Genomic DNA, 15,723 nt, shown 5'->3' with positions numbered 1-15,723 from the left:
ATAGCTGCTGCCAGATGGAGTAGGTTATAATACAGCTCGTGCAAAATGAAGTCGGTTATAATATAAGCTCCTACAAGATGGAGTAGGTTATGATATAGCTCCTACAAGGTGGAGTAGGTTATGATATAGCTTCTGTAAAAAAAAGAAAAAAGGATCAACAGTTGATGTTTTAACTTGGAAGATGGAATAGTTATAATATATCTTCTCCAAAACCAAAAGAATAGTTGATAGTTGATTTTACTGTGCTATTGATAAGTTTATATTTAACGTCCTAGCCTCCTGTAAATTAGACCAATTCAAGTTAAGGTTACTTACTGCCAACCTATAGAATGGATAAATTTACAGTTGTTTGACAAAATGGGCCAGGTAGTTTTTCTTGTGGTTAGTAGTGTATACAACAACAACAACCTTTTGTATATATTATCTAATGAGCTTATTACTAGTTTCGGTTGCTAATCTGCGGATGTCGTTAGGGTTTTCTTAGGTTTCTGAGATAACTTCTACCGGTTTCTCTTATTGAACACTTAAGTTTCAGTAGTAATTTTTACTGTACTGAGTGAAATGATTGGCTAATTTGACAAATGTACTCGAAATTGTTGAAACTAAATTAACCTTTAAGAATTATGTTACGCTGTGGAATGTGAGATGATTGGCTAATTCGGCTAACTTACTTTAAATTGTTGAAACTAAATTAACCTTTAAGAATTATGTTACGCTGTGGAATGTGAGATGATTGGCTAATTCGGCTAACTTACTTTAAATTGTTGAAACTAAATTAACCTTTAAGAATTATGTTACGCTGTGGAATGTGAGATGATTGGCTAATTCGGCTAACTTACTTTAAATTGTTGAAACTAGATGAAAACTTAGGTATGATGTTGTGCTGTGTAGAGGGAGACTTTGGGTTTAATTTCGCTAACTGCTTAAACCACACGTTCAGCTGACATTGTCAGCTATTTCTGTATCAACCCAACAACTGTGGGTTCTCCCTTGCTGTGAGTCATTTCTACACTTAACATTTCAAACAGAACACTTTTACAAACGTTCCAAAACCCTGAGCTTGGCGCAGACAAAGCCACACTGTGAAGACAATTGTCTTCTGCTCCTGTACCATATGATTGAATCAACACCACAGTAGAAAACAACAACAAATGTCCGTTCTTGGACATGATGGCCATCCAAACAAAGTTGGTATATCATAGAATTTTGAAAAAAACTCCGATAATTGAGAAATATGTAGACTTCACTTCAAACCATTCTAACAGCGTAAAGACGAGCGTTGCAGATTGTCTAATCTCCAGAAAAGTCGGACTGCCTACTCTCCCGAAGAAACAGATATCCAATCTGTAGAACAAACAAAACTGTAATCTCCAGAAAAGACAGAATTTGCAAAACTAAAGAAGCTAAGAAAACCTAACGTAGAAACTACTTTACAATGGATATTTGGAACCAGTAATAAACACAAAATAAAATAAGAACACGCAGCCATAACTTATATATCAAAGGAAAACATATCATTGATTTGTAAAAGCCACCAGGAAGAGTTCTCACAATACGATCTCAAGTATTACATATCAAACAGAAGAATCCCGGAGCATCTTATACCATTTGCATCTAGTAATTAAAAAAAGGTAAATTAATTATTAATTAGGCTTAGGTTACTGACCTTCAAAACCATTGCCGATAGGTCACTATGATCTTCTCTGGCATGAACTATTTCCAATAGGTCACTACGATCTTCTCTGGCATGAACTATTGCCGATAGATCAGTACTACACAGTCTAGTATAGCTATTCTCTTCTTGAATTCGGACTCATGGAATAGTTCATGCCAGAGAAGATCGTAGTGACCTATCGGCAATAGTTCATGCCAGAGAAGGTCGTAGTGACCTATCGGCAATAGTTCATGCCAGAGAAGGTCTCACAGGGAAATTGGAATATCCAAAACAATAAAAGGTCACATATACAAAATGTAGAATAGAGAGACTTTCTAGAACATGTTAACTGAACACATATCCCCTCACGCATAGAAGTAAGTTAAATATGGAAAAAACCCCAGCAGCATTTAAATAGCTAGTCAAAAAACGATACCTATGTTGGGTGTGAACGGCACCCCTATTTTCTCAGGTAGAATATTAGCAACCGAAACGTCTCGATTAGTAATTATAAAAATATTAGTAACCGAAACGTAAAATTAGTAACTATAAAAAGATTAGCAACTGAAAATTAGGATTAGTAAGTATAAAATAATTATCATATAGGCTTATAAGCACGGTATCGAACGGACTTCAGATGCCAGAGTTTTGGGTGGTGAGAGGCAAAGCCCTTATAAAATGGATCAGTTTTAGTCCTCTGTAAAATGAATCAGATTTGGAGTTGATTCCCTAACCACGTAAAATTTGTTAATTTGTATGTGATTCCATAATCCCCTCAAAATGACTCAGTTTGTAACTGATTCTATGATATCCCCCTTCAAAATGACCCAGTTTTTAACTGATTCCATAACCCCCCTCAAAATGACCCAGTTTGTAACTGATTCTATGATAACTCTTCAAAATGATCCAGTTTGTAACTGATTCTATGATAACCCCCTTCAAAATGATCTAGTTTATAACTGATTCTATGATAACCCCCTCAAGATGATCCAATTTGTAAATGATTCTATGATAACCCTTCAAAATGATCCAGTTTATAACTGATTCTATGATAACCCCTCAAGATGATCCAGTTTGTAAATGATTCTATGATAACCCTTCAAAATGACCCAGTTTGTAACTGATTCTATGATAACCCCCTCAGAATGATCCAGTTTGAAATTGATTCTATGATGATCCCAATTCAAAATGATCCAGTTTGTAAATGATTCTATGATAACCCTTCAAAATGATCCAGTTTGTAATTGATTCTATGATAACCCCCTTCAAAATGATCCAGTTTGTAAATGATTCTATAATCACCCTTCAAAATGATCCAGTTTGTAACTGATTCTATGATAACCCCCTCAAGATGATCCAATTTGTAAATGATTCTATGATAACCCTTCAAAATGACCCAGTTTGTAACTGATTCTATGATAACCCCCTCAAGATGATCCAGTTCGTGTTGATTGTATGGACCACATTATGATTAAAATAATTATTTATCGATATATTCGGTTGGGGAACAAAAACTATAAGAACTTTGTTGTTACGAAGTGAATACATTATTAAAGCTGGCGTATCCTTTTTTTTCTGACCTACTTTTAGTAAAACAATTAACTTTACAGCACTGCTGAATGTTGAGTAAGTCCAATTATGGAAGCTGGACGTGGCCTAGTGGTTATCAATCCGAAGATTCTATGTTCGCGACCCATTGCAGCTAAAATGCTATCCGAACATGGTTACGCTATAATAGTGATGGTTAAGTTCGATCTGACAAGAGTAGTTCAAGAATTGGCGGTGGGTGCTGTTGGCTGTTGAAACTCTGAAACAAACAAACAAATTCAATCATGGAGACGGCATTCTTCGTTACTTGACTACAATATATATATATTTTTTTTATGTCTCCAGTGTTAATTTAACAAAATTTCGTTACCTTACTTTTTATATTTGCCAAATTGTTAATATATTTACATTAGTTGATTTATGTATTCTTGGTTGTGTTACAGTTAAATGACTCGTTCTATGCTTGATGATCTGGTGGAAGCGATAGTGTGAAACTGTTATTTTTTGAACTAATAAAATTCCCAAATGTTAATGATACATTATATCTACGTTTAAAAACTACAAGAACGTGTTCTCAAAAACCGTTGTTCTTGCAGCTTTACGTACATTTACATAAGCATATATTTGTATATAACGAAAGACAAAACAACAACAACAATTAAGTATATATAAACATATTCGTATATGTGTGTGTGTGTGCATTGTATACCCCAAGCTGTAACTGGAGTAATACGAGATTACGAAAACTTTAAGATAGGGGTAGCATGAGGTGGGTCAAAGGTCAGGAAGAAGTGTGTCTGAAATTCTAATTTATTATGAACTAAGACAAGTAACAAGTGAGCATGAATGCCTCTATATGTGTTTCGCGGGAAAACTGGGTCGAGTTTTTCCCATCTTGTGCCTTAAACAATCTTTCTTTCTTTTTTCAGCTGCATCCCTCACAAACCCCCAGGAAGAAATAAACTACAACGAAAGGTTTAATTGGATAGGAGGTAAGGAAGGGCAAGGGCACGTTCTCAGAGGAATTTAGACGTCATAAAAAAAATCCTTTATTACGACTTCTCGCCATTATATGAATTTCTTTGAAATTATTCAACAATTATGTTATTGTTATGATACAAAGACAAATAAAATTAGTTTATAGAATGCTTCATAATTATTTAGCATAGGAGAAGAGCACCAAATAAATCTCTCTCTACCCCCCACTCACCCCATTCTCCATCTATTCGTCTTTATGGTATTAGTGCTGAGAAAAAAGGTGACCTGCTTAAACAACGAGATGCGGCGATATGTAGTTGTGTAACCACGTGATATACCGGTTCTTACGTTTAACTGACCCCGAGAGGGCAAAGAAAGTGAATCAAATAAAGTGAAAAACAACAACAACATATATTTACACACACACTCACAACTCTGGATTATAAAACATGGTAATAGCTTGTACTTAGACAGTATTCTGGATTATAAAACATGGTAATAGCTTGTACTTAAACAGTATTCTGGATTATAAAACATGGTAATAGCTTGTACTTAGACAGTGCTCTAGATAATATAACATGGTAACAGCTTGTACTTAAACAGTATTCTAGATAATATAACATGGTAACAGCTTGTACTTAAACAGTATTCTAGATAATATAACATGGTAACAACTTGTACTTACAAATAGAGTTTTATCATTTTTTGATAAGAAAAACCAAACTTTTTTTTATGTTTCCTTATAAAATAAGTTAGATAATTGACTGCTCGTTTGAAGCCACGCCCTTCCCAACACTATATTTATATATTCTTACCACTTCTCTCCACAGAATCACACAAATTGTTGTAATTACCTATATTAACGAGTGACAGAAAATATCCAACATAAAGATAACCATTCTTTAACCCTGATTATACAAGATACCTATTATCCAGAGTACTGTCTAAGTACAAGCTATTACCATGTTATATTATCCAGAGTACTGTCTAAGTACAAGCTATTACCATGTTATATTATCTAGAGTACTGTTTAAGTACAAGCTATTACCATGTTATATTATCTAGAGTACTGTTTAAGTACAAGCTATTACCATGTTTTATAATTCAGAATACTGTTTAAGTACAAGCTATTACCATGTTATATTATCTAGAGTACTGTCTAAGTACAAGCTATTACCATGTTATATTATCTAGAGTACTGTTTAAGTACAAGCTATTACCATGTTATATTATCTAGAGTACTGTTTCTAAGTACAAGCTGTTACCATGTTATATTATCTAGAGTATTGTCTAAGTACAAGCTGTTACCATGTTATATTATCTAGAGTACTGTCTAAGTACAAGCTGTTACCATGTTTTATAATTTCGGGTAATGTCTAAGTAAAAGTTGTTACCATTTTTTATTATGTAAAGTACTGTCTAAGTACAAGCTATTACCATGTTTTATAATCCAGAGAACTGTCTAAGTACAAGCTATTACCATGTTATATTATCTAGAGTACTGTCTAAGTACAAGCTATTACCATGTTTTATAATCTAGAGTACTGTCTAAGTACAAGCTATTACCATGTTTTATAATCCAGAGTACTGTCTAAGTACAAGCTATTACCATGTTATATTATCTAGAGTACTGTCTAAGTACAAGCTATTACCATGTTTTATAATCTAGAGTACTGTCTAAGTACAAGCTATTACCATGTTTTATAATCTAGAGTACTGTCTAAGTACAAGCTATTATCATGTTATATTATCTAGAGTACTGTTTAAGTACAAGCTATTACCATGTTTTATAATTTCGGGTAATGTCTAAGTAAAAGTTGTTACCATGTTTTATTATGTAAAGTACTGTCTAAATACAAACATATGAGAATAAATAGATAAACATTCTTGAACAGTGAAAATCAGATAATTACACGTCTTCCACCTTTAAATGTCTTCCAGCTGATGTGCTGCAGGTCGAAGAATGAAAAATGAAGGTCTCGTTTCGATAACAACCACATTTAGCGTATCTAGCCCCGACGCCCTGTGGTAAAAGACATAATAAACGAGGGTGGGCCTCATATGTTTTCAATTACACACCTGCTTGTTTAAACATTATTATTATAAAGCACTTAACAAAGCCAGGAAGGGGGAACAATTTTGTGAGTGAATACGTTTGTGGTTTGGAAGCTGATGGAACGTTCATCCTGTCACGTGCCCTCGGTATCATTGTAAAGAAGTTCATTTTTGCCACAACAAAACTGTCCCAGCCCGTACCACAACGAAACTGCCCCAGCCCGTACGACAACGAAACTGTCCGAGCCCGTACCATAACGAAACTGTCCCAGCTCGTACCACAACGAAACTGTCCCAGCTCGTACCACAACGAAACTGTCCCAGCCCGTACCACAACGAAACTGTCCCATTCTTTATCTCTTTTTTTTAAAGGTTGTTACTTATCATTACGTTTTAAATTGAGATCTGTGTGCCTTATGGAGTTACCACTATCACTAGTCCCTCGGTGGGACAACGAGAAGTTTACGGACTTATAACGGTAAAATCTAGGGTTCGATTCCCTGCAATGGACATAGCAGATAGCTCAATGGGGCTTTCCTCCGAAATAATGTTATAATGTTAGTGCAATAGAAAGTTTAAACTCCTCGCTGAAGCCCCCCCCCCCGTGGCACAGCGGTATTCCTGGTGGGCAGAGCACAGATAGCCCATTGTGTAGCTTTGTGCTGAACTACAAACAAGCACACAACTCGTTGAATATTAAACCCTTCCGCTTCTTGTGTTGATGGACTAGTGTGCTGATGTGATTGCATCCACACCTGTTACTCTTTTAACACCTTGGACATTTTGCTACTTTGCATTTGTAGGTTAGCCTAGTATTGATAACACAGGCCTGCGAATTTAAACTTCACAAATATTGTTTTGGTTTTAATAGCGGATTTTCCATAATTCAGCTACGCAGATTTCGAAAATAATATTCTTTTTTTTTCTCTTTCACGTAAGGAGTTTTTACAAACCGGGAAGAAAAAAACTTACCTAGATCAACTTTAGAACAAATTTATCACAAGTATAACAGAATATGTTTGGGTTATTTACACAAACTCTTGCTGCCATAGCGACGAATAAATAATATTGAAAAGAAGAAAATAATGTCAAAGTACACGAACAAACAAATACTATCCAGAAATGACATGTCATGCGGCCTGTTAAACGTTTATATACAAGCGGTGTGTTTCTCGTGGGTTCTAGAACGATCGATAAGACTCTAGCGTCGCGATTGGTCTAGAGAAATCTATAGCCAGTGGTTATCAACATTTTAGGTACAACAAAACTGACCCGATTTCAATGAAAATGATTCACTTATGTAAAAGTACATATGAAGTTTTGTGAAAAATCTGTACGTGATGGAGAAAAATGGATATCATTTTTGGATTCAGCGTACAGGAATTACTGTAGAACATGTAAAAACTTCAAGACAATAAAACCATCGTGTTAAACCAACACGAACACGTAGTAATTACTGGACAATATGAACATGGAACGTGTTAAACGCTGAGTAATTAGTGGACAAGACTTTTTTTTCTAGAGTTTGGTTAAAGAGAGTATTAATTAAGTGTTATAGGCAAGCTGCATCTCTCGTGGCCGTTTTACACCAATGTATATAAAAAAACAGATGACATTACAATGTTAAAGTTAAGTAGGTCATCTGTCGAAATGGTCATAACACCATAAAAGCAAAACGACAAAAATGGATGTTAAATTCTCTAAGATGCTAAACAACACATAGTGATTTCAATGTGTTATATATATATATATACATATCGTAGCAATAATTGTATAGTATAAGTTGCCATGACAATAATTGTATAGTATAAGTTGCCATGGCAATAATTGTATACTATAAGTTTCCATGACAATAATTGTATAATATAAGTTTCAATGACAACAATTGTATAATATAAGTTGCCATGACAATAACTGTATACTATAAGTTGCCATGAAAACACTCATCATGTTGTTATGGTTACAGCAACAGAGATCAAAGAAGAGTACAGAGAAGCACTGATCAAAGGATTGCCTTTTCCAATATTAACAATTGCTGAGTATCTAAGTCAGGACTTGGAAGGGTTTTGTTGGGGGCGTCGTTACCGCATGGCCGGGTATTACTCCTACATTCTACTTTGGTAAGTTTCGCTAATCCAAATTAGAATAACCCCCCAAAAGTATTTATTATTCTAGGTCTTTCTTTCTTACTATCAAAATATGTAACCTGCCAATTTTCTTTCATTTCAGTGAAACTCAGTTCTGTTGTTTTAAACTAATGAACATTGAGCATTGACTGGACAAGATAAACATTGTACGTGTGAAACCAACACTTACACGTAGATATTACTGGACAAGACTAACATTGTACGTGTTATACCAACACAAACACGTAGTAATTACTGGACAAGTTGAACATTGTACGAGTTATACCAACACAAACACGTAGTAATTACTGGACAAGTTGAACATTGTACGTGTGAAACCAACACGAACACGTAGTAATTACTGGACAAGATGAATATTGTACGTGTTATACCAACACAAACACGTAGTAATTAGTGGACAAGTTGAACATTGTACGTGTGAAACCAACACGAACACGTAGTAATTACTGGACAAGATGAACATTGTACGTGTTATACCAACACAAACACGTAGTAATTACTGGACAAGTTGAACATTGTACGTGTGAAACCAACACGAACACGTAGTAATTACTGGACAAGACTTTTTTTCCCGAGTGTTGTTAAAGAGCGTATTCATTAAGAGATATAGATCGTGAACGTTTTGCACTAATACTTACCCACTGTTTAGATGTAAGGTACTTTGTACACTACACGCAATAATTACTACATTTAATTAGTTCACACACTTTCTACTGCACTAAATAACCATAAACGATAATAATTCTTGTACTGATTCTTACGCTGAGTAACTAACAACTAGTTATAGTAAATGTAGTATATTTTGTTGTAATACTTACAATGAGTAGTCACTAGGTGTTATAAATGTAGTATATTTTGTTCTAATACTTACAATGAGTAGTCAACTAGGTGTTATAAATGTAGTATATTGTATACTAAGTCTAACAATGAGTAGTCACTAGGTGTTTTAAATGTAGTATATTGTGTACTAATTCTAACAATGAGTAGTCACTAGGTATTATAAATGTAGTATATTTTGTTCTAATACTTACAATGAGTAGTCAACTAGGTGTTATAAATGTAGTATATTGTATACTAAGTCTAACAATGAGTAGTCACTAGGTGTTTTAAATGTAGTATATTTTGTTCTAATTCCTACACTCAGTAACCACCAGTTATGGCTTCTAGCTCCATCTTATTGCTGCTAATGGGAAACATGACTGCTGCACAAACCTTATGCAGACTGTTGTTGTTCCATGACACAATGAATGCTCAACAAGATATCTTGCTATCTGTGTCAATGATTACAGGTGACTCTTCACCATGGTCTTTAAATAGGAGCCAACAGTCTCTTCTGCTTCACATTCTGCCAGTCTATACATTTTACAGATTCCAATGGCGCCAGATGTTTATTCCATACGGCGTGCTTATATGACATCTGTCTACTCATGACTGTTTCCTTGGGTGTTTTTTTATGTAATCCATGCTTGGTTGGTGTCAGAAAATGGCAGTTATTAATGATAGGATGCACGATTTTTCAGGCAGCAAGGTCCTAGTGAAGATTTTTTTTGTAAGGGATGTTGGTGCTCTGTGGTGCTGCTGAGGTTTGTGAGGTGTAATAGAGCTTTGAGGGATTGGCTAAAGTACATCCTGTAACCAACCTTAACAATGCGCTTTGGATCTTTTCAACCTTTTCTAGTTACAAAACACTCACACTGATTATCCAGGATCTAGGATGGAATGGAGAAAACTTTGGTAAGAAAAACACAAGTGACGTTTTTCAGCTCTATTTTCTGCTGTAATTTTCAGTGCACTTATGCCTTTGATAGCTCTGGTTATCCTGATGTTAATGTGGCTGGTGAAGTTTAGTTGTCTATCAGAGGTTATCCCTAGGTACTTCAGTGTTTTTTACCCCCAAAGGATATTGATGGATAGTTTGTCATCATCAGCATGTCTGTTGTTGAGTTTACAAAACATGACTCTGGCTTTGACACGATTAACGACCAAGCTTGTGCTTCTCCAATTGATCCTCCTTCTATTAGATAGTTGCATCTTGTTTTCGATTTCAGCTTTACTAGAGCCTTTCATATGCACCAAAATGTTGTCAATAAAGGTTGTCACATAGCATCTGGTTGGACTGTCAATTTGTATTAGATTCATGTTGTAGATTCTGAAGAGAACTGGCGAAAGTGATGATTCTTGTGAGAGACCAGCATTGATGTTGATACAGTCTGATTGCCATGATGCATCTTCTGGTTGCTATGGAAACAAAGACTTAATTTATATAAGTTACATTGATATTTATTCTGATTTATTTTAGTACGACTAGGCAGCTGGACGTTACTGTGGGCATTTTCCAGATGTAAAGCTATTACCAATGTGTTCTTACCAGCTTTAAAGCATTCTCATGCAAGTTCAGCAACATTGATCCGCGTCTATCTTCCACCTAATGATGAGGGTAATAGTGGATCAATCTGATAGACAAACTTTTGCGCTACAGTCTACTCTGGTATATTTCCAATGTTGCTTTGTAAGACAATGATTTGATAGCCTTTAAGACCAGAGCAATCCTTCGTAAGTTTGGTTAAGGATTTAATAAAAGCATCAGTCTTTATTTCAGGGGTGCTACCCATTAATGATGTTCACTGATATTCCAACACTAATTTCAACAGGTTGGCTTCTTTAAGCTTCTTAAAGGCGGAGATTCGTAGATCATCTTGACCTGGAGTTCCAAATCTAGATCTATTTATGATTCTGTGCATCTCATACAAGCTAAAGATAGCTTCCATATCTGAATGTAGTTGCAGCTCGGATAGGAAGTACTGTAACTTGTGCCTATCTTGTATATCATCATGATGACATTGGTTTAATGTATCTGCCAATAAGGACTTGCCTTGGTTTTCATCTGTATCAAGTGGGATAATGTAATCATCGTAAGTGACTGACATCGCCATTTTTTATTCCTGTGCCATAGGTTTGTGGAAGTGTGAGAATGAACTGCCTGTAAGATTGGCGTATCTCATGTAGAGAGCACAGGATCCATAAGTGTGCAATGTTTGTCTCCTCTGAATGGCTTGGTTACCTCTTATCCGCACGAACTAAGTCTGGGCTAGTTTGTATACTTTCCATGTTTTATCAGTGTTATTGTTCAATCAGTCTGGGGTTTTCCTTTTCTAAAAGTTGTTGCCTTGACTTTTCTAGTGAGTGTAACGAATACTTTTAAAAATAGTCTGAGGTTTTCCTTTTGTAAAAGTTGTTGCCTTGACTCTGCTCTTGAGTGTAACGAATACTTCCAAAACACTTAACACCCTTGTGTACGTTTCTAGATTGTTTTGTTCTTCTATGTCTTCCAGTCTTCACACAAGTGGTGATCATGGAAAACCTTATATCAGATAAAGATGACATTGAGGGTGAGGTTCAAGGTATATAAGGAGTCACCTTGGTGCTCAGCTATTATTCATGGTTCACTTGAGTTAATCGGTATAAAGTTGACGGCTATGCTGTGGAGAACAGAATCTAAACCTTTGCCATCAGCGTTGTCATCCATCTCTTCGAGGATGGGGGGGGGGGGTTGTCTGACATTGAAGTCTCCTACCACTAGATAAATAGGCGTGTTGTCAGACAGGTTAGGCAGGAATCAACTATTTCTAGCATGATGTGATGTGTTTCCTTTCATCTACACATTTACACAGTGGTGATTCGGATATATGTGGTTAACTTGAGGTGAGCTATCAGATAGTTATTAGCTTGCAGTGGTGATTGTCCCACTGAGAACTGGTGAGCTATCAGATGGTTTGTAGCTTGCATTGGTGATTGTCCCACTGAGAACTGGTGAGCTATCAGATGGTTTGTAGCTTGCATTGGTGATTGTCCCACTGAGAACTGGTGAGCTATCAGATGGTTTGTAGCTTGCATTGGTGATTGTCCCACTGAGAACTGGTGAGCTGTCAGATGGTTTGTAGCTTGCAGTGGTGATTATCCCACTTAGAACTGTCATAACTGTTAATATAAGTTCAAATGAAAGTGAAGAAGTGTGTGTATAATAATATGACAACCACACCATATCTGCTGTATCCAGTGCCAACTGGTACTTTCGCCTACTACCAAAACTCTTCAGGCGTTTACTGTTCATAGCAGATGTTGCTGTCGTGTCGAAATGGGCCCGGCACCTAGTGTGTAATTAAATCTAAATCTAGCAATATGGTAAATCAACATTTATTAATAGAACTAAAACAAATACTTCACAAATCACAATAGCTTATAGACTTACATAAAATATTTAGATTTTCCCCTTTCCTTTCCTCACTCATCTTGTTATTAATATATATATTACATGTGTGTGTGTGTGGGGGGGGGGTCGATTTGCCGCGGTGGACACAATACAATACAGATAGCCCACTGTGTAAACTTTGCAATTAACAAAACTAACAGCTTCCTTTTAATTCTTATCATATTTCTTTCCCTTTCTTTTCTTTATATTTTTAGGTATTTGATAAGTATTTCAATTATTTCGTCACCATGAAACACTACCCTTGTTCAGTCTAGAACCGGCATAAGCCTAGTTTGAATTTAAAATAGGCTTACGAACATTAATTTTCGTTACCATTTTGGGAAATTAAATATACACACTTTCATAAGAGCTTGGAGACTGCTATGAAAGAGTGTATTAAATTTTTTTCCCTTCCTACTTTTCCCCCTTTTTTAATGTAAAGACGAAGATATTATATTTTCAACATAAAGAAATGAATATTAAGGACTGCTTACTACTCATTACCCGACATTAAAGATAAAGAAGTAACTATGGTAACAGAGCAAAGAAAGTTCTAAGCCGACTTACTCCTCATTATCCGACATTAAAGGTGTAACTAAAGTAATCGAACAAGAAAGCTCTAAGCCTACTTACTCCTCATTATCCGACATTAAAGGATAAAGGTGTAACTACAGTAATCGAACAAGAAGTTCTAAGCCTACTTACAACTCATTACCCTACATTAAAGATAAAGGTGTAACTACAGTACTCGAACAAGAAAGTTCTAAGCCTACTTACTACTCATTATCCGACATTAAAGATAAAGGTGTAACTACAGTAATCGAACAAGAAGTTCTAAGCCTACTTACTACTCATTACCCTACATTAAAGATAAAGGTGTAACTACAGTACTCGAACAAGAAAGTTCTAAGCCTACTTACAACTCATTACTCTACATTAAAGATAAAGGTGTAACTACAGTACTCGAACAAGAAAGTTCTAAGCCTACTTACTACTCTTTATCTGACATTAAAGGTAAAGGTGTAACTATGGTAACAGAGCAAAGAAAGTTCTAAGCCTACTTACTACTCATTATCTGACATTAAAGGTAAAGGTGTAACTATGGTAACAGAGCAAAGAAAGTTCTAAGCCTACTTACTACTCATTACCCGACATTAAGACATTAAAGGTAAAGGTGTAACTATGGTAATGTAACGAGCAATTTCTAAACCCAGTCTAATAATACTGGTTTAGTATAAGATTATGTAAACTAAGCGAATTAATTCAAATTATCTACTATGTTCTCAAAATAATCGAAAATTAATAGAAATATCTACAAAGAATTAATTAATGATAATATTAATCTGAGCCTGAAAAATACAATAAATTCTGAGAGCTTATTTTTTACACATCTTTACTCACCAGAGCCTCAAATTATCGTAACTTAGTTGAAATATATTTTTAGATTTGCTTCGTTTTCGTTACGAACGGTGTTACCAAGTGCTTAGTTAAAGGCTGAACATAAATCCGTGTATTTTGATGTATTTGTTCCACTGTGTATTCAATAATTCAGCTTAAGTTTTTATTTTTTTATATTTATTACTTCCGGGGGGGAGGGAGGCTAAGGGTGCATGTTAGGTTTGGTGACAACTGGTCCAGCGGTTGGCCAATTTAAGCGGCCACAACGAACGGGGAAGACATGGGGACCCCATGGAGTAACATTGGAGGGGCTAGGTCCGAACGCTGCTCTCAATCTCATAAGGGTACATACCAAGTTTGGTAACAAATGGTCCAGTGGTTCGCAAGCTATAAGCGGACACGCACACCCAAAGACTTCTGTCAAATTGTGGTTTATAAGAGACTTGAACATAAAATTAACTTATTTTACTCACAATAACCTCACAGCGGTGACATCGTTTGAGACGAGAATTTTTGTTGGACAATGGCTCGTAAAGGGCATTTGTTTGAGATCCCTGTTATTGTTTAGGTTTTCTAAGGGTAATGAACTCTTTAAATACGACCTGAAGGTCAAGCCAGTTCTTGCTCTTTTTTTCACTTGTTCCGATGAATCAACAGGTTTGATCTCTGGTTCTGAAAATAAAAACTGTAATGAAGACAAAGCTTGACAAGACACCTGTAAAACCTTGAAAAACATGTTTGTTTCAAAGATTTGATTTTTATACAGACAATGATCCTAGTCTGTGTTATATCAGGGTCAGTTTTAATGTCAATCTGTGTGTAACATCAAGGTCATTTTTAATGTCAACCAATGTTACGTCAGGGTCAGTTTTAATGTCAACCAATGTTACGTCAGAGTCAGTTTTAATGTCAATCTGTGTAACATCAGGGTCAGTTTTAATGTCAATCTGTGTAACATCAGGGTCAGTTTTAATGTCAATCTGTGTAACATCTGGGTCAGTTTTAATGTCAATCTGTGTAACATCAGGGTCAGTTTTAATGTCAATCTGTATAACATCAGGGTCAGTTTTAATGTCAATCTGTGTAACATCAGGGTCAGTTTTAATGTCAATCTGTGTAACATCAGGGTCAGTTTTAATATCAATCTGAGTATCATCAGGGTCAGTTTTAATATCAATCTGGGTATCATCAGGGTCAGTTTTAATGTCAATCTGTGTAACATCTGGGCCAGTTTTAATGTTAATCTGTGTAACATCAGGGTCAGTTTTAATGTCAATCTGGGTATCATCAGGGTCAGTTTTAATGTTAGTTTCAACAATGTGCATATTTCCGTCCTCTGTAGTGAATTATCTGTTGCCACATTCCGACAACTTATCATGTTTCTAGATTTTATCTTCCAACATAAACAACAGTTCATTTTAATGTTAGTGTCATTAACAGGATAATTTCTTTCTCTGACGTCAGAACGTTGCGTCATACTGTGTTAACCAATGCAGTAAGCTGTAAAAAAAAACAACAACACTTATATGTTCCCAGATATCTTAACTTTTCTTTAATTGGTTAACTACTACACTTACAGCTTCTGTTGCTATTGGCTACCTTGTTTTCCTGTCGTTTCTTTATGATGTAGTGTTTGATATTTTTAATAATTCCAGCACAATTGATAGATCGATAGATTTTCATGAAATTTTCAG

General features: G+C 35.5%; 1 protein-coding gene across 1 annotated transcript in view; it reads left to right on the top strand.

Annotated features, from left to right (window-relative positions):
- LOC106473255 (dual oxidase maturation factor 1-like) overlaps positions 1-15,723 on the top strand; it is a gene marked incomplete at both ends in the record, with an annotated part of 49,403 nt that overhangs the window by 12,366 nt on the left and 21,314 nt on the right. The window contains 2 exons of the mRNA XM_013933941.2: positions 4,132-4,194; positions 8,202-8,355. Of these exons, the coding sequence (XP_013789395.2) occupies positions 4,132-4,194; positions 8,202-8,355 (217 nt within the window). The remainder of the gene's footprint in view (positions 1-4,131; positions 4,195-8,201; positions 8,356-15,723) is intronic.

This window comes from Limulus polyphemus, unplaced genomic scaffold (assembly GCF_000517525.1).
Source record: "Limulus polyphemus unplaced genomic scaffold, Limulus_polyphemus-2.1.2 Scaffold6009, whole genome shotgun sequence".
NCBI lineage: Eukaryota > Metazoa > Arthropoda > Merostomata > Xiphosura > Limulidae > Limulus > Limulus polyphemus.
Note: the sequence above shows the minus strand (reverse complement) of the source record. Positions and strands in the feature narration are given on the sequence as shown.